The following is a 21,221-nucleotide window of genomic DNA, read 5'->3' on the forward strand; positions in this document are numbered from 1 at the left end:
CAGGCCCTGGGATCTGCTGGTGTTGCCGTCCCCACGTCACCAAATGGACCGTTACCTGTCCCACCAGAACCCTGGCTGGTACCTCAGTCTTTGTATGGCAAGGCTTTGGGTTTTTTTGGCAAACACTGACAATCTGGTTTTAATTTCCTTAGGCGTGGCAGTTCTTCTGGTCATTCCCAAACTGTGTGCACGAGTCAGGAGGGAAGATTTTTGTGCCATTTTCCAGGTTCTTGCAACACTGAGCTGCGTGAAGTGTTTCTGATGTAGCGCCAAAACATCTGGAAACCTGGAGAAAGTCAAAATCCAAACTAGCTGTGATGTAGGGTCCCCTCTGCTGCGCACGGGTTTCCATCATCAAACGTTCCCTGCCTAACGAGATGCTGTGGTCCTTGGTCCTCTCCTCATCTGGAGCCAGAGGAGACCCTGCTGGGACTCTGTGTGCTCACCTGGGCTGGTTCTGAGGGTTGTTGTCTTTGTATGCTCCTTTGGAGGTTCTATGGCTCCTGTGTCTCTGCTGAGATGAAAACCTTTCCTGTTGAGCTGTTTGTGAGGCAGCACGAGTGCAGTCACCCCAGATCAGGCAGTTGCTGAGTCAGCAGTGAGTCTCCATCCCTGCAGCCTTAGAGGGTAATGATCAGTGGCTGGGAGAGAGAGGACATTCATGTCTCGCAGCAAATAGGAGGCATCTGGGCAGGGTTTCTGACTCAAAAAAGCAGCCTTTGCTGGTGGAAAAAGTGTTCCCAGGCAGGAAAACGGTGCAGGACGTGTGCAAATGCTAAAATGCTAAATATTGGCATTTTCTGGGCAAGCGCAGCACTGTATATTTGCTCAAGGCAGATCATGCTATGAAGATAACTCTGCAAAAGGCCTTTTGATTAATTCCGTCTGTTAATGTAAGGGGTATACTTGGACCTTTAAACTGGAGTGTAGTGAACTGGGACCAGTTTGTGCCAGTGAAAGGGAGCAGGAGCAGAAGAGAAGATGCGCTCTACCACGAGTGCCCAGAAACAGGCAGGAGGCTTAGAAGAGCATCAATATTCCTCTAAAAAAATAATCTTATCTGCAGCAACGTGTGGGACGCTCAACGAGAGAAGCTCAGATCAATTTTCTTGCTTTTAGCTTTTCTGGAGGTGCCACGTGATGAAAAGTGACCTATATACGTGGCTGATAAATAGCCAGGAACGCTGCAGCCACTCTCACCTGATGATCCCCAGCAATTACCCCTGGTGGGGTGCACACCCCTGCTCAGAGCCCCCCAAGTGGTTGGGGGGCTTTGGTGGCCAGCCCTGGGGACACGCAGCCCATGGCAGCAAACATCCTTCACTGTGGGGGAAGCAGCACCTCTCCTTACTGCAGCACCAAATCACATTTTCCTTCTCTTCCTTTCTCTTCTGTGTCCCACACCTGCAGGGGGGGTGTTTCTAGTTATTAATGCTAATTAATAATACTAATGATAGTATTATATTCTAATACTTCTTTATGCTCTTGAAAGGGTTGTAACTACGTGTGAGAACTGTTGTCTAATGATGGAGCTCCAGATGTGGGATGTGCAGCTGAGGAAGGGAAAACTGGTCAATCATTTTGTAAAGGAGAGTAAGATGAGGGTCTCTGTTCCTCCTCTGTGTAGCCAGAAAAAAAATGAAAAAGCACTAAATTTGGAAAATCTAGATAGTTGGGAATATTTCTGTTCCTGGGATTTCAAGTCCTCTTTCCATAAGCCGCTCATTCCTTGGAGTTACCTTTTTCTTAAATGTTTCTTTAGATGCATTGATGCCTAAGCTGAAAAAAAGCCCTTTGATCTGCGCCCGCTTTCCCTAGCATTTACAAATTTAAAAGTACTTGTGTTAAAGTTTAATTATTCCCGTGTCTGGCACTGGATGTTCCAGCTACTGCTGCTTCTTTGGTATCTCTCAGAAGATACCAGTGGATGTGGCTGGGTTAAGTAGCTGATGGATAAAATGAAAAATGACTTGCCGAGTGTAATAGTCTGCCTCTGTTTTTGAAATTTAGCAGTTTCCCTGCCTTTTCATACTTTGTAATGTATACAGTGTTGTCGGCATTGTGCATTCTTTTCTCTTGCTAATGTAAGCGTACAGCACAGGCAGCAGCACTCAATTTAGAAAATATCTCCACTTCATAGACACTTTCGGTGAGTAAATTTAAAAAAAAAAAAAAAAAAAAAAAAAAAAAAAAAAAAAAAAAAAAAAAGGAATTTTTGCATACAGCAGCAGATGCATTGCTATTTGTTATATTTTTCAGAAGGCATTGCCAGAACTTCTCTGTTGTTGTTAGAGCAAACTGTGAAATAAAAAGATCAGGGAGAATCTCCAAGAGGACGAGGTGAGACACAGCCATGGAGTTACTGGAGAACTTGGCAACTCTCTCGTGCCGCGGCTCCAAATGCTCACCTGATAAATTTGCTCTCACTACTTAAAAATCTAATGGGATGTAGCGTCGGCATCTGTCATCCGCTCAGCCTGAGCCCAAGGGCTAAACAAAGCTCACCTTCTTCTGCTTAAATAACACAGCTTTGGAGGTTATCGGGGCGCTGTCATCTGCTGGGAAATTACCGGGCTGCTCCCACGCGGGGGTTTGAGGCCGATGGATTCGGCTGAAGGGCAGTTTGATTTTTGCCAGGCTGGAGCCCCCCTTCCCCTCATCACAAATAATATCATCTCCAGCCAGCAGCCAGGCTGATCGCTCTGCTCAGAGCTCTGGGGCAGGACGGGCTCACTCTCCAGTTCTCTTCTCTCAGTGTATAAAAGAGGCGCCTGGGAAAGAGAGACCTGATTTTGAACTGCTCACTCTGCTTGGAGCTCTGGGGCAGGACAGGCTCACTCTCCAGTTCTCTTCTCTCAGTGTATAAAAGAGGCGCCTGGGAAAGAGAGACCTGATTTTGAGGTAAAAAAGGTGGCAGGAAGGACCGTATGCTCCTCTGAATTCCCAGTTGTGTCAGTGCGGACCAGAGCTGTTTGCCCACCCTGTGTTTGATCTCGTGCATGAAATAGAGAAACAAAACCTGACTTTCAGATGGCACAAGAGGATCTCCCTAAAAGACCCCTGAACACCTACACTGCTAGAAAGGACTCGGGGTGCGTGGAAGGGTCTGATAAGGAGATAAATCTGCTCTCACCAGCAGGTTGGGAAGCCCCTCTGAGCTGCAGAGCAGCACTGGTGGGGTTCACCTTTCCTTTTAAGATTTAAAGACATCCACTTGGGAGTCTAGAAATACAGATACAGGAGGCCCCGAGAGCTGGGCTCAGTCTAACACCGCCTGCAGCAGGAGCCCTTAGATGCTAATCTCTGTTTGTTAATCTCCTCTGTCTGGGGAAATTCGAGGCTTCTGAGTGATAGTGAAGAAGAAAGAAGGGTGTCTAATAATCTTTTTCTTGCCATTCAGAAGAAATTCAAGTCTGATGCTGGGTTTTTTTGCTTTAAGATTCAATGTTTCCAGCCTTGAGTGCTCCCAGCTGCCTGCTGTGGACCTTTAGGACACGATGCTTGATGAGTAAACATCAGTGGCTGTGGTGGGAGCGGAGGGGTCCTGCCTGTCCCTGATCGTTAGGACATGATGCCTGATGAGTAAACACCAGTGGCTGTGGTGGGAGTGGAGGGGTCCTGCCTGACCCTGCAGTTTGGGGTATCAGGGTACCTGCCCATTACTGCCTCTGGGGACAGCCCCCCCTGTTGCTGCCCTCCCTGTGCACCCTCAGTTTGGACTCTTGCATCTCCATGAGCCCTCGCATCCAACACAAAGTTGGACTCCAAAATATGTACCACGGGTAGTGTGTCCAGTTTTGGGCCCCCTACCATGTCCAACGCAAAGTTGGACTCCAAAATATGTACCATGGGAAGTGTGTCCAGTTTTGGGCCCCCTACCGTAAAAAAAGACATCGAGGTGCTGGAGCGGGTCCAGAGAAGAGCAACAAAGCTGGTGAGGGGTCTGGAGCAGAAGTCTTGTGAGGAGAGGCTGAGGGAGCTGAGGAGGCTGAGGGGAGACCTTCTTGCTCTCTCCAACTCCCTGAAAGGAGGGTGTAGAGAGGTGGGGGTCAGTCTCTTCTCCCAAGTCACAGGCAACAGGACAAGAGGAAATGGCCTCAAGTTGCACCAGGGGAGGTTCAGGCTGGATATTGGGAAAAATGTTTTCACCCAAAGGGTTCTCAGCCATTGGAATGGGCTGCCCAGGGAGGTGGTTGAGGCCCCATCCCTGGAGGTGTTCAAAAGAGGGGTTGATGTAGTGCTGGGAGATAGGGTTTAGTGATGGTGTTGCTTTTTGTTTGTTGTGTGGGTGTTTATTTTTGTGAAAATTAGGTTGATGGTTGGACAAGATGATCTTTAAGGTCCCTTCCAACCTAGAAGATTCTGTGATTCTGAGGAGAACTTTGGACTCCCTGGCGCTGGGGGTTACTCTTGTCTGGAGAGGTTATCCAGGCACAACAAACCCTGTGATGAAGGACCTATATGCTGTATAGCCGTGTCCTAACAGTTATGCCATAGGAACAGAAGTGTTGCAGGACTATCAAAGCCAAGATTATAAAAGTGTTCTGAACATTATTGATGTTTGTCCCCTGGGAATCCCTGATATCAAAAGTAACAAATTTAAAGAAGCTGTTAATGACAGAGAGCTCAGAGCCAGAGCAAAGAGTAAAAATTAAAAGGACTTGTTGGCTTACCATGTATCATATAGGCTGTGTGGAGCATTGAATGGTATTTCTCTCCTGCTCCTCCAGGCAGGCACCAAGGTCTGTATCCATGTGTACCCCTCCCCAGCAGCGGGAGCCCCATGGCCCTGCCTGTGGGGTGCAGACCTGTGGGATGGGGAAGGGGCTGGTGTGTGCTGTGTCCCACTCAGGGAAGGGCAGCACGTCCCATCAGACTTGTCAAAGCCATTCCCTGGTCCAGATAACAGCCAGAAATAATAGCAGGCACATAACAGCTGAGCACGGGCTGTACGAGGAGCCCATCCTGCCTCAGGAGTGGTCCTGGGGTGTCCTGCACCCTCCTGGCTGCTGGCCATGGGAACCACAACACCAGCCCCTGGATGCTGCAGGAGCTGCCATCACCTTCCAGTGCTGTAGAAAGAGCCTTTTCTGGTTGTCACGGGTGGGTTGTGCGGGGCTTGGAGTCCTCAGCCCCCTGTGAACCACCGAGGTGCTGGTCTTCTCCATCTCACACTCCTGCAAACCCTTGGATGCACCCTCTGTCCTGCATCCTCCCCTCCTGCATCCCGGCACTCACCTGCTGCCGTGGGGAAAACGCACGTTTTTGAGGGGCAATCAGCTTCCAAATGATTTTAACGCATTTACATAATATAAAAATAGCTTAGAGGTTGATGAAGCTTCAGGAGCAGCGCTGAGGGACAGCGTGTCTCTGGAGGGAAAGCTGATTGCGAGCTCTGGGTACGTTCTCTTGGGGTTTTCTTGTTTGGTATTTGGAAATGTCAGCTTCCTGTTGCTTGGTCCACCTACGACAATACCAATTAAAAAATAAAAAGTGGAGGTATCTTCAGGTACACGTTGAACTGTTCTTAATTCACAGAAATGCATTAATATTTAAAAGTTAATAGTGTTATTGAGGCAAACTAGGCCATCAGCACATGAGAGAGAAAATTTGCACCATCTGCATTCAAGCCAGGATTTGAAGCAGTGCATTCTGTTGATAGAAACTTTGAAAGCACTTGGTGAATGTCAGCGGAGCTTTGAAATGAAAATTTCTTCTTATTTCAGACCAGCTATTGTTGCATCTCTGGCTTGGGTGAGCTGGGAAAGGATAGAAGCCACTTGGGGCACGCTTTATAATGCTGGCATTTCTGGAAGGTGATGAAGATGGAAGTGTTTTGAGCTGAGCTCTCTCTGAGCCTGTTTGAAATGCAATGACAGAATTCCCATGTAAAGGTTGCGATAAAAACAGAAAGAGGGAGAGGAGATTCTGTGCTTTAGAGTGAAGAAAAGAAGTCCTCATAAATGTCAGCTGAGGCATCTCTGGCTCACACTTGTTGGGAAAAACAGTCTGAATGCCATAGCAAATCTTTAGAGTTACAGTCAGAGAGGCTGTCGCTGTTTATTCAGCACCTCAATATTTGGGTTTGGATGTGCTAATTTGTCACAGCTTTGTTTTTGCCTGGATGGTGTAAGGTGGTTTGAACTATTATCGGAACTTCAGGACAGAGCCCTGCAGCTCGGGTGGCCACGAGGTTCCAAAATGATGCTTTGTGCTATCGAGCTTTTGCTTTGCTTAACCCTAGAAAGAGCTGGTGGTTGCTATTAAATCAAGTAATCCTGGTATATAACTTTGTCTGTATTGGTTAGCAAATTATTTGAGATGTTCTGAAAATGAAAAGTGTGCAATTCAAGGGTAGGACACTGAAAGGTAAGATGTCTTTGATTGGCTCCTCTGCAGCACTTCACGTGCAGGAGAAGTTACGCTACTCTGGAAATGGTTGCAAAATACCAGAAAACATTGAGGGATGTTGTTTAAGTGTCAGTCTTCAAAGGTGGAGAGTTGGAGTAGCAGTATATGCACAGTACAGCAAGAAACTTATGTCTATAAGAAGCCTCGTTTGTCAGGAAGAGCACCTCATAGGAGGAATTCAAACCCAAAGAAACCTTTGTTTTGCCCTCACAGTCATTGTTTGAAGAACCTCAAGGCTTTTGCAGAATGAGTTGTAAAACCCTGGACAACTGGAGAGAGCAAGTGAGAGAAAGGAGGAGGAGATGCTCCGGTGATTTCCATGGCAAATTTGTCTCCTTTAAAAGGCAATCGATACTAGATGCGGCAGCGGGGTGAAACCCATCCGGTGCCATTATTATGTGATTTTCATGAGCAGGGTGTGTGTTAAGCAATAATATCTCCAAGAGAGCTGAAGTCTGGGTGCTGGGGACTTGGGTCTCCTGGCCCTTCCCAGAGATTCCCCTCGTGTCTCTGGTGGGTCCATGGCTCCATGGCAATACCGGGGGTGGCAGATCTCCCCACTGCGCATCCATCCCCAGGCCAGGACACAGGAATCCTGCATCAGTCCTGCCGGGTGTTTCCAGATAAACAAAAGCAGTCCTGGCTCACGGCAGAATTATCTTGTCCCTGTCAGCTGCCCGGGGAAGTTAAAGCTTCCAGCTGGGAGCGGTGACACCGATGAAAAGAGATTTCCGTTGTCGGGAAGAATAATACCTGCGTGAGAGAGAGAGAGAAGTGCCTTTTGTTTTATTTTGCTTCTAGTTGTGCGGTATCCTCCTTCTGTTATACCTTCCACTGGCACGAGAGGCACTGCTATGAAAAATAATAAGCAATTCGGAAATCAATTTCTTTTTGGAACTTTTAGAGGCCAGAAATTACAATGCTGTATCTTTCAAAGCACACCTTAAATAAACATGATTCCCAGGGCTATTCAGAGGCAGCTCTTCATATATAAAATACCTTCAAATATCTCACATTTGGTGATGTTTTAGTAAGTGGTTGGTGTTTGCTCTCTATTAAGGCTCTCCTACTTTGCTGCGTGCGCTATGTGGATGCTGCTCTTGGGGTCCCCAGGGGGTTGCTGCCAGGCTCACCCCAAAACAAAGCACAGTGAGAGGTCTCCTGGCTTTTTCCCTGGACGGGGGCTCTGCTTGGTTCCTGGGGCAGCTCCAAGCAAGGAGCTGCATGGGATTTCCCAGCACAGGGTCCCACTCCACAGCCCAAGTTCTTCTTCTGCCTCTGTCTGGTCCCTTCTCTGCCCAGTGCATCAGCTCCTGGGTGCCAGGGCTGTGCTACTGAATTTCACTGAATTTTTAGAGTTGGAAGGGACCATAGAGATCATCTAGTCCAACTCCCCTGCTGAAGCAGGATTGCCTAGAGCTAGAGCATGTTACTCAGGATGGCATCCAGGGGAGTCTTGAAAATCTCCAAAGAAGGGGACTCCACGACCTACGCCTCTGTTAATTGGCTCATTCTCCCTAATTAATGCCCACCTCAAGATAACTTAAGGCAATGGGTTGTGTATTTAAAGTCAATGTTAGATTTATTTTTTTTTAGTTTATGCTATTAGTGTGAAAGATTAATGTATTCAGATACCTCAGCCACCAGGTTGCCTTCCATAGCGCGACCTCAATTAGGAATTAGTTCAAGGATAAACAAATTGCTGGGATTCAAACCAGTAATCATGTCCAAAGGTAGCATTTAGTTTCTGGAAAGGAAAAAGAAAAAAAATCCTGTCACTTCTGTGTCTGTGTTGTGTATTTGTGCCTTGTACTTCTGCTGTCCCAGGCTCCACTCTCAAACCATTGGAAATCCGAGTTAGCATTTAGTTTCCAGAAAGGAGGGGGGAAAAAAAAAAAAAATCCTGTCACTTCTGTGTCTGTATTGTGTATTTGTGCCTTGTACTTCTGCTGTCAAGGTAGCATTTAGTTTCTGGAAAGGAAAAAGAAAAAAAATCCTGTCACTTCTGTGTCTGTGTTGTGTATTTGTGCCTTGTACTTCTGCTGTCCCAGGCTCCACTCTCAAACCATTGGAAATCCAGAGGAAACCCTCCAGGTGGGATCTTCTGCTGTTTGTAGCAGGGTCTGTTGTCCACACCTCCGTGTGTCTTGGGGTGGTTTCATTCCTTGGTTTGGTTTTCAGGTATTACATAGATTATAGATAGATACTCCCAGTACCTGTCCCCAGTTCCCTGTGGGTGCTGGAGCACCACGTAACGGCAGCCTCTCAAAAACTGCAGAAACCTCTTTGTATTATCCTTTTCTGTGTGACAGTCTGTTGGGAGTTAATCCCGTCACCCCACAGCGATGGATGTGTGTTACGGTCCCAGAAATCTGAGATTCATTTTTAGCCTTTTGGACGGCTTGAGGAATACCAAGTAAACCTCTTGAATTAAAAGCTGTCAGAACAGAAAAAAAACTCTTTTATCATTTTGGGGGTGACCGGGGAGGGAGGGGGGCACAGGGCATCCCCCCATCATGCTCCTCTGCTCCTCCTGCCCTTTTGCCTCATGGTTTAGCCATTAGGTCTGGTAAAGGCTGGTTTCACCTTCCATATTTTTAATAACAATCAGTACTTTGCAAGCTCGACACAGCAGGAATAACGGGGGTGTCAGCGATGGCCGGGGCAACAGGACCCACAGCGGAACTGGCGGCTCTGCCCCCGGGACCCCAGGGCTGGATTTGGGGGTGATTTCCTTGGTGGTTTAGCCATTAGATCTGGTAAAAGCTGGTTTCAACTTCCATATTTTTAATAACAATCAGTACTTTGCAAGCTCGATGCAGCAGGAATAACATGGGTGTCAGTGATGGCCGGGGCGACGGGACCCACAGCGGAGCTGGTGGCTCTGCCCCTGGGGACCCAGGGCTGGATTTGGGGGTGATTTCCTTGCAGGGTGGCTGGGATTAAATTCACCAATGCTCGGCATCCCTGACCGTGATTTGTTTCCTTTCACCCTTGTGGCAGGGAGTACAAATGCAAAACTTTCAGCTTGGAGGTATTTTCCCAAATAAAATATCTTCAGCTGGGGTCATTGGTGATTTGGGAGCCCCTGCCAGGGAGAATTAGCCTTGAGCTGGTTTGCCATTGCTGAGCAGCTGAAGAGCAGCTGAAAGCTGGCCAGGAATGGCTTTGATTTTTGCTTTTAAAAAAAAAAACCAACCAAAACCACAAAGCACAAAGAGCATGTTTTGGGATGGGGACAGGAGGAAGGGAGAGGGTTTTTGTGATTATTCTGCGCTGCCTTGAGAAGGGTGACTTCCCCTTGGGCAGTGAGGAGGAAGCAGATGGTGGTTGCTGAGATGAGGAAGGTTTCCCTCGTGATGTTGGTGGTTCCTGCCCGTTCTTCATCCGTCCCTTCCAGGCTGCCCCAGCTTCTCCCTGCCTTCCTGCCCTCCCTGCCTGCAGAACGGTGGAGCTGGAGCAGCCCCGGCTCCCTCTCGGCTTTGTGTTTCTGCTAATGTGAAAAATACAACACGGAGTGGGCTGGTGGAACAAACAATGGCTGATTTACTTGGTTAATTTAAATAGCGTGTAGTGGGTGTCACGGGGAGGCTGCGTCGCTGCTCCGGCAATCGCGCCGGGAGGGAGGGAGGTCTGCAGCGCCATTATGTGCTATTATTACTTTCTGGGTAATGTATACACTTTTCACTATCACATAGGCTTTCTCCTTCATTTTTCATGAGAACTGGCACTAGATTAATGGTTAAGCCACAGAAGAAACGTAACGCCATGCCAGTCTGATTTATTGACCACTTAGTGCTGATGAAGCTGCAAACAAGAGTCAGACAGATGTTGCAGCTGCATTTTTCTTTATCAAAACTAACAGCTTTTTGTGTTGGGGTTGTTTGTTTGTTGTTTTTTTTTTAAACCACTTCTTGCACCATCTCCCACTTAACCCTACACACCAGGGATACTGGAGCAAGTCTCTCCACCACCTTTAAGGATACTCTGCTGTGGGGGAACTGGGTGCACCTGGTGCCATGTCCCGGGTCAGGGATGGATGGCTGGGACACCTGGGAAGCAGAGCAGCTCCACAGGGGCTCTGGGCACTGGAATTAGGGGCTGTTTTCTGAGGGGCACCTTTCCAAAGCCATCTACAGCCCGGCCCAGGGCACCCTACAGGGAGTATGGCACGGTCACTGTCCTGGCACATTTCCCATGTGGAATTTCACTGAATTTTTAGAGTTGGAAGGGACCATAGAGATCATCCAGTCCAACCCCCCTGCTGAAGCAGGATTGCCTAGAGCTAGAGCATGTTACTAGAGGTAGAGCATGGATGGCATCCAGGTGGGTCTTGAAAATCTCCAAAGAAAGGGACTCCACACCCTCCCTGGGCAGCCTGTTCCAGGGCTCTGTCACCCTCACCGTGAAGAAGTTTTTTCTCACATTTGAGTGGAACCTCTTATGTTCCAACTTGTGCCCGTTGCCCCTCATCCTCTCACTGGGAACCACTGGAAGGAGTCGCCCACCCTCTAGGTACTTATAGGCATTGGTAAGGTCTCCCCTCAGCCTTCTCTTCTCCAGACTAACGAGTCCCAGCTCTCTCAGCGTTTCTTCATCAGGGAGATGCTCCGATCCTTGAATCGTCTTCATTGCCCTTCCTTGGACTCTTTCCAGTAGTTCCCTGTCCCTCTTGAACTGGGGAGCCCAGAACTGGACGCAGGATTCCAGTTGTGGCCTCCCCAGTGCAGAGCAGAGGGGGAGAATGACTTCCCTCGACCTACTGGCCACACTCTTCCCTACGCAGCCCAGGATCCCGTTGGCCTCTTGGCCACAAGAGCACACTGCTTGCTCATTGTCATTTTGGTGTCTACCAGGACCCCCAGATCTTTCTCTTCATGCCTGAAGTCCCATTTGTAATTTTTCTTTTTGGTCTTTTGCATCTCTCTGGTTCTGCTGGTAGGTTCCATTTGTAACTTTTAGTCTTTTGCATCTCTCTGGTTCTGCTGGTAGGCCTTCTCAAAGGAACAGTGATTTGCTGCTGATATGGAGTATTCCAAAACATACGTATTCCCTTAGTTTGTGTCAGAACACTTCAGTTCACTGGGTGGGCTGGTGTTCATGAGGCTTGCCGATCTGAGGTCAGCTTTTACACGTAGATGTAAGGAACAAACCTGCTGGTTTTGTGTTTATTTGATATGCTTTTGTATATATAAAGCATACGTTCCAATGCCAACCCGCTGCTGAGGTCCACTGTCTTCTGCTGCAGCGCAGCCAGGGATCCCCATCATCCTGACTTTCCTGGTGACAAACGGACACTCTCAGGCTGCAGAAAATACAGTTTATCTCAAAGGAAGGAAGAAGCAGAACTACCAAGTCGCCCAGGGCTGTGGTGGCAGCCTGTCCTTGCTCTCCTCTTTGAAACTTCTGAGAGCAAGAGGTCTTTACACGAAATTCCTGAAGCGTATTACTTTTTATTACTTCATCATCTAAATCACTAATTACGTTAAATTAGCTGATGAAGACTATTTGGGTGTATAGGTAATCATTTTTATTATCTGAATCTTTTCTGAATTATGTATGAGGACCATAGTGTTTCCAGACCTCTCCTCTGTCTCTTCCCCAGTCCGGAGCAGCCCTGTCCCCTCCTGTTGGACGTGTCTCAGCTGTCCCCTCTGTTCCTGGGAGCCCCCGCTGTCACCTCTGTCACCTTCATGGGATAAAATGGGAAGACTGAATCAAAAAAGTGGCTCTGTTTTGCCCTGAGGATTTGCCCTGCGGTGTGGAAGGAGAGATGTGTCCTTCCGTGGCTGTCTCCCATCCGGGGCAGATGTGCCCCGTGAAATGGGAGGTGTTGAATGTGTAAAAATTGAACATAAAATTGCCTGTCTCCAGGAGAATCTCGAGAATAGAATAGCCATCAGTTTTCTTTGCTGTAGCATTTTCCAAAACTGCTCTGAAATGAGATGTTAGCAGTTCCTTACCAGGTTTCTTTTCCTCTTCCCTGTGCGATGCAACTCTTTTTTTTAACGCAGGCTGCAAGAATTTGATACTGCAGTCTGGCTGAATCACAGAATCTCCACTGAAAACCCCGTGCTTGGAACTTTCATCAGTAGAGGGGGGGAAAACTGCAAGTCCCTGCTTGCATGTCTTCCTAACTTACAGCAGAGCTTCTCCTCCAGATGGAGGGATGTGTCTGGATCCAGGAGCCCTGCTGGGTACCGGGGTGCAGGGGATGCAGAGGGAGGGTGGGCAGGCTCAGTGGGCTGCTGGGCTGGCCGTGCTGCTGGTGGTGGTCACCATGTGGAGGGGTGGCATTTCAGCTGCCAGCATCCTCTTGGAAAGCCTCTGGGAGCAGGGGGGATGCTACCAGGTGTCCCCTCACCTTGGGGACCTGCAGGATGCTCCCCGCACGTGGGGTGGAGGGTCAACCCTGAGCTCCAGCAGCTGCCCAGCATGCTGTCCATCATCTCCATGCTGTGTTTGCCCCATCAGAAGTTAAATTCCCCTGGTGTGTCCTCGGTGCGGGTGTCCTCGTGCTGCTCCCACTCTGCAGACTTCATACGCAAATGCTCCCATTAGCACAACCTTTGCAAGGAAATGATGGCTTCTGTTCCCTCTCCCACTCAGAACAGGGCTCTAACAGCATTAATGAAACATTAGGGTTTTAATTACACCATTATCCTATTTATTTTTATAAATAATTCCAAAGCAGTCATTAAAGTTTGTGAACTTAGGAGTAAATGACTTCAGGGAAAGAAATCAGCTTCTCGATCTGGTTATTGCGTCTTGTACCCTCTCCCTGGGTGATGCTGCTGGGAAACTGGGGGGGTTGTTTCTGTCTCTGCAGTTCAGGTCATTCATTCCCTCGCAGGGAGTGGGCTCCAGGTGCTCCCCAGGTGCCTGCATCACTGGATGATGTCCCCTCTCGGCCCCAAGGAGGTGTCTGGGGAGAGGGGGCAGCGTGGGACATCCCCATGGAGGGAACACCCCATGGCAGGTCTGGAGAGGACATGGTCCCCTCCACTCCTGACCTGCCGCCGTTCACTGCTGTCATCACAGAGCTGCAAGACCTTCCAAAGCCAAAAAATTTCGGGTTTGTCTTGATGGGGCACTCAGTTAATGCTGTTTGTGAGACTCCTTGGCCCTTCCCTCCCTCTTTCTGCCCCCGTACGGAGAGCACCGCTGTCACTCGTGTTCTCAACTGAATTTCCATAGATTTGAAATAGCCTACTCCTGACCTGCCGCCGTTCACTGCTGTCATCACAGAGCTGCAAGACCTTCCAAAGCCAAAAAATTTCGGGTTTGTCTTGATGGGGCACTCAGTTAATGCTGTTTGTGAGACTCCTTGGCCCTTCCCTCCCTCTTTCTGCCCCCGTACGGAGAGCACCGCTGTCACTCGTGTTCTCAACTGAATTTCCATAGATTTGAAATAGCCCCACGTGGACCAGAACTGATGAAACGGACAGACTGTAGGTCTGCTAAACCAAAGCAAATTACCTGGTGTTTGTCACGACTGGTGTCGGCAGGACTTTTGCAAGTATTGGGTGTTGTATGGGCTGGAGAAAAGACTTCTCCCCTGGGCTCACACAGGAGCTGGGACAGTGAAGGGTCTGGAGGTGGCTCCCACACCTCTGTTTTTGGCAACACTTCTAAAGAATGGCTCCGATCCTGGGGAAATCTGGTACCTCCTGGTATCTCATTATGGTGCTTTCCATCACAGTTTCAATTAGTAAGGTAAACTAAGGTCACCAGAGACCTGAGCGAGGGAAGAGGTCCAACCACGTAACCTCTGCTCTGCTCTCCCCGCAGAACCCAGACATTGTCCTGGTGCACTACCTGAACGTCCCCGCCAATGGGGAAATCTGGTACCTCCTGGCATCTCATTATGGTGCTTTCCATCATGGTTTCAATTAGTAAGGTAAATGCAGAGACCTGAGCGAGGGAAGAGGTCCAAACACATAACCTCTGCTCTGCTCTCCCCACAGAACCCAGACATCGTCCTGGTGCACTACCTGAACGTCCCCGCCATCGAGGACTGCGGGAAACCCTGCGGCCCCATCCTCTGCTCCATCAACACAGACAAGAAGGAATGGGCAAAGTGGACAAAAGAGGAGCTCATCGGACAGCTCAAACCGATGTGTGAGTATCTGGAGGACTTTCTTGCTCTTTTGCTTTACGAAGGGTTAATTTAGAAAAGGACGTCTCTCACTGCCACCAACCTTCCCTACGAAGGAGTCATTAGTCACCATCAAAATCAACTCAGGTCTGCAGGCACTTTCTCTCTTCCCACTATTCAAAACATCTGGGATGTGTAGTGTGAGAGATGTCCAGACTGTCTCCAGGAAGGTCGTATCCCCAAAAAGATCCCCTCCATACACTGGGGAAAAATCATCCCCGTGGTGTTATGTTTTCACACTCTGTTTGTTGGCACCTACTGGCTTTGGAGACCCTTTGGAGTGTCATCAGGAAGGTTTCCCCGTGGGCACTCCGTGTTTGTGCAGTTCAGTGCTGGATCGGGGTGGGATGCTGTCATTCACAGGTGGGCTCATGGAGCGGGGTGTTTCAGGGTGGGTTTCCCCCAGTGTTGTGGTTTTGACCGAATTGACCAACCAGAACGACAGATGGCCCCTCCCTCCCCCCGCCAAGGAAAAGAGAGGAGAGGAAGAGGGGGATAAAAAAAAAATTATGAGTTTAGAAAAAGACTAAACTAATGAAAATATAAATAAATAATGAAATAAGAAAAAAAAGGAAAAGAAAGAAAAGTAGAATAAAATAAAAATGTATACAGTATATACAAAACCGTATCAAGCTCCCAGGATGACGATCACGTCACCAGCAGGCACAGGGGAAAGTCCCAGGCTGGACTCGGTGATGGACAGGAGCCAGATTCCGGGTCTGGAGTCAGGAATGCTTGGATGGGGATCAAAGGCAGATGAACAGACAGGGTCCTCCTTGGACGTCGGCCATTGAAGGACGAAAGTTGACCCTTTGATCCCTCAGCTTTTTATACTGACCATGATGCGGATGGGATGGAATACCCTGTTGGTCAGTTTTGGGTCACCTCTCCTGTCCGTTCCTCCCCACAGGTGGGACCCCTCTACGCTTTTCTGCTTCCGACCCTCCAACGGGGCAAATCACAAATTTACCTGACCTTGGTTGTTAAAGCAATAAGTCCAAGCAGGGGCCTCTCTGCTCACTATTCCTTGGTATAATCAGGTCTTATCACTGTGAGAGTGAACAGTTTTCTGAACAATATGCTGTTAATTTCAGAGTTTAGTTAGTCAGAATAGGCCCAGCTAAAAAAGTAAAATTACTGAACAGAAAATTAGTTCTGTTTTACCTCAAACCAGGACACCCAGAAGGTCTGCAGGGCTGCTGGGGGGGTTTGTCTGCAAACAGGCAGCTCTGTGGGGTTCTCTGTGCCCACCCCGGAGTGTGTTTTCTTTCACACCACAGTTATATTGTACATCTTCCTCAGGAGACCATGTCCCAACGCGCACACAAACATCTTTTTTGCAAGGGCAGAAAGACGAGGCATAAGGTGGGTCTGTGAGCAAGAGAAAATTAACTGCAGCAGCCACCATCCCCCATGGAGGTGCTTCCATCCGAGTCACCAAACACCAGGTCTGCTTTTCCCCCTTCACCTCTGCTCCCGGTGGGATGCTGGTGTCCTGCCCGACTTCCCGTAATTAGAGGTCACAGCCAAGAAGTACATGATGATGTGGCTCAACCACGGGTGAAAGATCAGCCTCGTGCTGACCCCATCTGGGTTTGCTCCGCTCCTTTATTGCTTCCTGAGCTCTGCAGACCCCTGTGTTTATTTCCCACGCAAAGCTGGAGGGCAGAAGAGAAGAGAGAAAAATGACGCATGTGCTAAACAGAATATTGCCCCTGGGACTGATAACCTTAGACAGAAACCCAAGATGTTGAAGGTGTAGCTGAGACTGGACGAGTACCTCGACGTTAAACAGGAGAGGAAGTGGCAGGCTGTTAAAAAAATCTGCAGTGCATCGAGAGAATTATGTAAAAACTACAACGAACTCGCCGTAAATTTAATAACACTTGGCTCTTTTATGTCTCAGGAGGGAAGAGTGAGATTCTGCGCAATTATTCAGAGTATATATGCATGTACACGTCTCTGTTTATGGGTACATATCCTGGGCAACGCATCCTTAGAAATGTAGCTAAAATAAAAGCTTTAGATTCTGATCAGACCTAGAAAACAGAGGACACAGATAACCGTGCTGGGGCACCGCTCGCCAAGAAGCCATCAGATTTGGTTCCAGTATTGGGTGTGCCATGAAATCCTGGAGCCAAGCACATTAGTTTCATCACATTTTTGCATTAATCACATTCTTTCACAGGCTTCACAGTTTGATTGCCTGATGTTTCCAAATGTCTCTGCCCTAAAGCAGGTTTGTCAATGACTTAATCAAAGCCTCGTGTCGCTGGTGACAGCCTCACCCTTTCACCTGTTCCACGTTGCGGTTCATCTGGTTTTATTCCTCTGGACTTGGAAGCTGCGTGAGGTTTTTGTTGATTCTTTTTTTTGTTTCCTTGGTTGCCAGTTTTCATAAGAATTTTGTGCTTAGGACAAGTTAGTGGTGATCCATCCAGTGTTTCCTTGGTTGCCAGTTTCCATAAGAATTTCGCGCTTAGGACAAGTTAGTGGTGATCCATCCAGGGTGTGCATGGAGGTCCGAGGCCAAATGCTGTACCTGCAGGAGGGTTTTGCCTCCTGTTTCAGACCATTGATGTAATTCAGAATTGGAAGAAATTGATACTGGTTTTAACCTTCAGGGAAGATCCTCCCCCTGGTCAGCAGCTCATGACAGCACCCAGTTCTTGGCTCGCTGAGAAGAAGTGCTGTTTGTTTAAGTCCTCCTCAGCCTAGACCGGAGTCGGGTACTCAAGCTGTTGACCTCTGTCAGGTCTCAAAGCTTTTATCTGTGAATGTAGGGTAGCAGAGAGTCGGTGTTGTGGCAGCCAAGGGCTGGGAGTGTGTTCTCTTGGCCGTGTGTGCCTGGAGAACTCAAAGTGATGTGGCAGATGGCTGGCAGGGAGAGAGGAACCGCTCCGAGAGCCCGAGCCAGACAGATACATCAAACTGTTTTTCCTGAAATGCAGAGAGACCCTGACCAGGGCGAGCAGGGAGTTTGCTCACATTTCTTGCATCCATAATTCACTCAACTCCCTCTCCCTCCCCTGAGGCATCACCCCAAAGTCAGCCCAGGCTTCAGCAGGCACCGGGTACCAGACTGTGTCCCCTCCCTGAGCAGAGCAGGACATGGGGGTCTGGACTGCTGAGAGGTGGCTCCTGTCCTGGACTTGGAGAAGACCTCTGCCTGGTTGGCTTCTGAGGTGGTTTTTCTTAATGCTGTGCTTGTGCTGGTGGTTATGGGTGAAAAACGACCTTTCCGGGGTGGCCATACAGATCTGAGAGCTCTATGGAAAGGCCATTAACTTATTCTAACGTAGCTGGTCTGTGAACTAATTAAGAGACTGAAATTAACCCATCTGAACATCCACGAAAGGTAAATACTCACTGCTGATGCTCTGAGGATTTGGGGTTTTTTTCCAATGTCTCCAATGGAGTTGAGACTATAAATAATTAATTAATCAGCCTGACTTCAGTTTTCATGGCTTTGCATTTTCGTTCTGATACATTTGTCACCTGCCTTCACGCTGGGACATCCATGGTGTCCTGATTGTCCTGTCTGGACTCGTCAGACCTCAGTCAGGGTGTGCATGGAGGTCCGAGGCCAAATGCTGTACCTGCAGGAGGGTTTTGCCTCCTGTTTCAGACCATTGATGTAATTCAGAATTGGAAGAAATTGATACTGGTTTTAACCTTCAGGGAAGATCCTCCCCCTGGTCAGCAGCTCATGACAGCACCCAGTTCTTGGCTCGCTGAGAAGAAGTGCTGTTTGTTTAAGTCCTCCTCAGCCTAGACTGGAGTTGGGTACTCAAGCTGTTGACCTCTGTCAGGTCTCAAAGCTTTTATCTGTGAATGTAGGGTAGCAGAGAGTCGGTGTTGTGGCAGCCAAGGGCTGGGAGTGTGTTCTCTTGGCCGTGTGTGCCTGGAGAACTCAAAGTGATGTGGCAGATGGCTGGCAGGGAGAGAGGAACCGCTCCGAGAGCCCGAGCCAGACAGATACATCAAACTGTTTTTCCTGAAATGCAGAGAGACCCTGACCAGGGCGAGCAGGGAGTTTGCTCACATTTCTTGCATCCATAATTCACTCAACTCCCTCTCCCTCCCCTGAGGCATCACCCCAAAGTCAGCCCAGGCTTCAGCAGGCACCGGGTACCAGACTGTGTCCCCTCCCTGAGCAGAGCAGGACATGGGGGTCTGGACTGCTGAGAGGTGGCTCCTGTCCTGGACTTGGAGAAGACCTCTGCCTGGTTGGCTTCTGAGGTGGTTTTTCTTAATGCTGTGCTTGTGCTGGTGGTTATGGGTGAAAAACGACCTTTCCGGGGTGGCCATACAGATCTGAGAGCTCTATGGAAAGGCCATTAACTTATTCTAACGTAGCTGGTCTGTGAACTAATTAAGAGACTGAAATTAACCCATCTGAACATCCACGAAAGGTAAATACTCACTGCTGATGCTCTGAGGATTTGGGGTTTTTTTCCAATGTCTCCAATGGAGTTGAGACTATAAATAATTAATTAATCAGCCTGACTTCAGTTTTCATGGCTTTGCATTTTCGTTCTGATACATTTGTCACCTGCCTTCACGCTGGGACATCCATGGTGTCCTGATTGTCCTGTCTGGACTCGTCAGACCTCAGTCCTTGGGACTGAAGCAGACAAGCCTGGGGGGGTTGGACACGCTGTTCATGGCCCCCAGCAGGATGATGGTCCGTGGTCACAGGAGCACAGGGAGGGCTGTAAACCCTCTGCAGAACATCCTGCTCCGATGGCAGACCTGTGACAATCCTGACGGGTTGTCTGAACCAACAGGATCATCATGTGCGTTGCTTCTGTATGAATGCAACCTTTCGGGACATTTGTGCTGAAAATGAATAGCAATAATAGATGAAAATTCCGGGGGAATGTTGTCTGAGGCACCTGTAAGTCATTTCAGGATGCCTGGTATGAAGAATGGGCTTCAATTTGGCATTGCTTTCCCCTGCCCTCCCTCCTTGTTGCCCCGTTATAGTCTAGCTTTGAGATCTCTCTGAACAGATTAGCAGATGTCCTTAGAGGCATCTGGTGGTAAGAGCAAAATGCAGTGGCAGAATCCAGCACAGCAGAATTCTGTATATAAACTCCATATGATCAGCAAATTTGGGCCAGCTCATGTTGGGGGTTTCTCCAAATCATCCCCTTTTGGCTTTCTCATCCTTCAGCTGGCAAAGCATGAGTTACAGGCTCACAGCTGGTGCTACGTTGCAATCTTTGTTTCAGGTCCACTATAATTAAGAGCTATCTTTCTTTTGGAAAAAAGCCTTTTTCATTCCTCTGCTGCTTGGAAACTGATTGCTGCTGCTCGTGCTGCCTCCACACAGACGGGGAAACGGGGGGTTCACGTGGCACCCACCAGACCTGGTACCTTTGGGCAGCTCTTGCCTCTCCCTGGAGTCACCAATTCTCTCTCTTCTGTCTGTGCCATGAAATGATCTGGGGTTCCTGGAGGTGACCTCAAACTCAGCGTGGTCACAACTGGAGGGGGTATTGCGTGCTCGTAGAACAGAATGAAGTTTAGGTAGCAGTAATGGGCATTAATATGGTTTGAAGAATTGTGGTGTTGGGTGTTTTTATCTTGACTTAAATTTCTATTCAATTTCAGTAATTGTATTTAAGGTTGGTTTTTTTTATTTTATTTTATTTAATCTTAAAAGATCAGTTGTACCAAAATGCTACATGGGATGATTCTTACCATACCCCAGCGGGTTTGTCAGATCTATGAAGTGACACTCAATGGACACTAAAGCTTGCCAGCTTCATGGAGCTGACCTCCACGTAAAGAAAGTAACTTAGATTCTTTAAAAGAGTTTGGTTTTAGTAATGTGGATGTTCACTTTTGCTGGAATAGTGCTTACATGTTACTGGAATTGGCTGTGGGTTTTTCATTAGAAAGAAAACACGACAGTAGGTTCTTATGTCCCACTGGCCACCAGGACTTTGAGTTCCCCTGTTTCCATCAGTCACGTGGCCAGGATCAGCCACTGTTTCGTTTTGCATCATCTCACCAAGAGAAGGGATGAGGGCATCCCTTACCCCTCGTTACTGCAGTTCTGCTGCTTGAAACACTTTTACGTGTGAGAACTGCACCTTTCCTCTCCCTCTTGGATCTGTGGTGGCCGTTGTCCCCAGAGGAGCTTGTTCCCGTGCCTCTCCTTGGGCAACTGAGGGTGACTTCATAGGAGACGTGGGTTTACCTCCTGTAGGAAGTTCCACTTGGCCAAAACAACAAAATTAGTAGCCCTTTTTCCCCTGGTGCTTCGGGCAGTCTTTCAGCTGCATTCGGAGATGCCACAGTGAAACAATCCCACTCTCTGAAATGGAGCGTTGGTAGTAAGGAACCGGACTGCTGGTAGAAATGGACTTTAGCTTGAGGAAAGGTAAACCAAATAGTTTCCTGTCCCCCCCAAAAGCTGGATATTAAACCAGATGCAGCAATTGCAGACCCTCTCCGAGGGTGCCGTAGCCAAACGAGCCTCTATTTGCTGTTCTTCCTCAGTATTTTATCTCCCCTCAGCTTTCAGCTGTAGTAACTGTCGGACTCGGTGCCGGAGGAGCAGATATGAAGATGCCAGCCCTCTTCTGCTGGCACTTCCACCGGGATGTTTAATGATAAATGATAAATGTCCGTGTGTCTG

General features: G+C 48.4%; 1 protein-coding gene across 4 annotated transcripts in view; it reads left to right on the plus strand.

Moving 5' to 3' along the window:
- CAMTA1 (calmodulin binding transcription activator 1) overlaps nucleotides 1-21,221 on the plus strand; it is a 361,470-nt gene that overhangs the window by 263,299 nt on the left and 76,950 nt on the right. For all 4 annotated transcript variants that reach the window (XM_014952061.1, XM_014952063.1, XM_014952062.1 and 1 more), the window contains exon 6: nucleotides 14,379-14,532. In XM_014952061.1, the coding sequence (XP_014807547.1) occupies nucleotides 14,379-14,532 (154 nt within the window). The remainder of the gene's footprint in view (nucleotides 1-14,378; nucleotides 14,533-21,221) is intronic.

This window comes from Calidris pugnax, unplaced genomic scaffold (assembly GCF_001431845.1).
Source record: "Calidris pugnax isolate Ruff unplaced genomic scaffold, ASM143184v1 scaffold161, whole genome shotgun sequence".
Classification (NCBI taxonomy): Eukaryota; Metazoa; Chordata; class Aves; order Charadriiformes; family Scolopacidae; genus Calidris; species Calidris pugnax.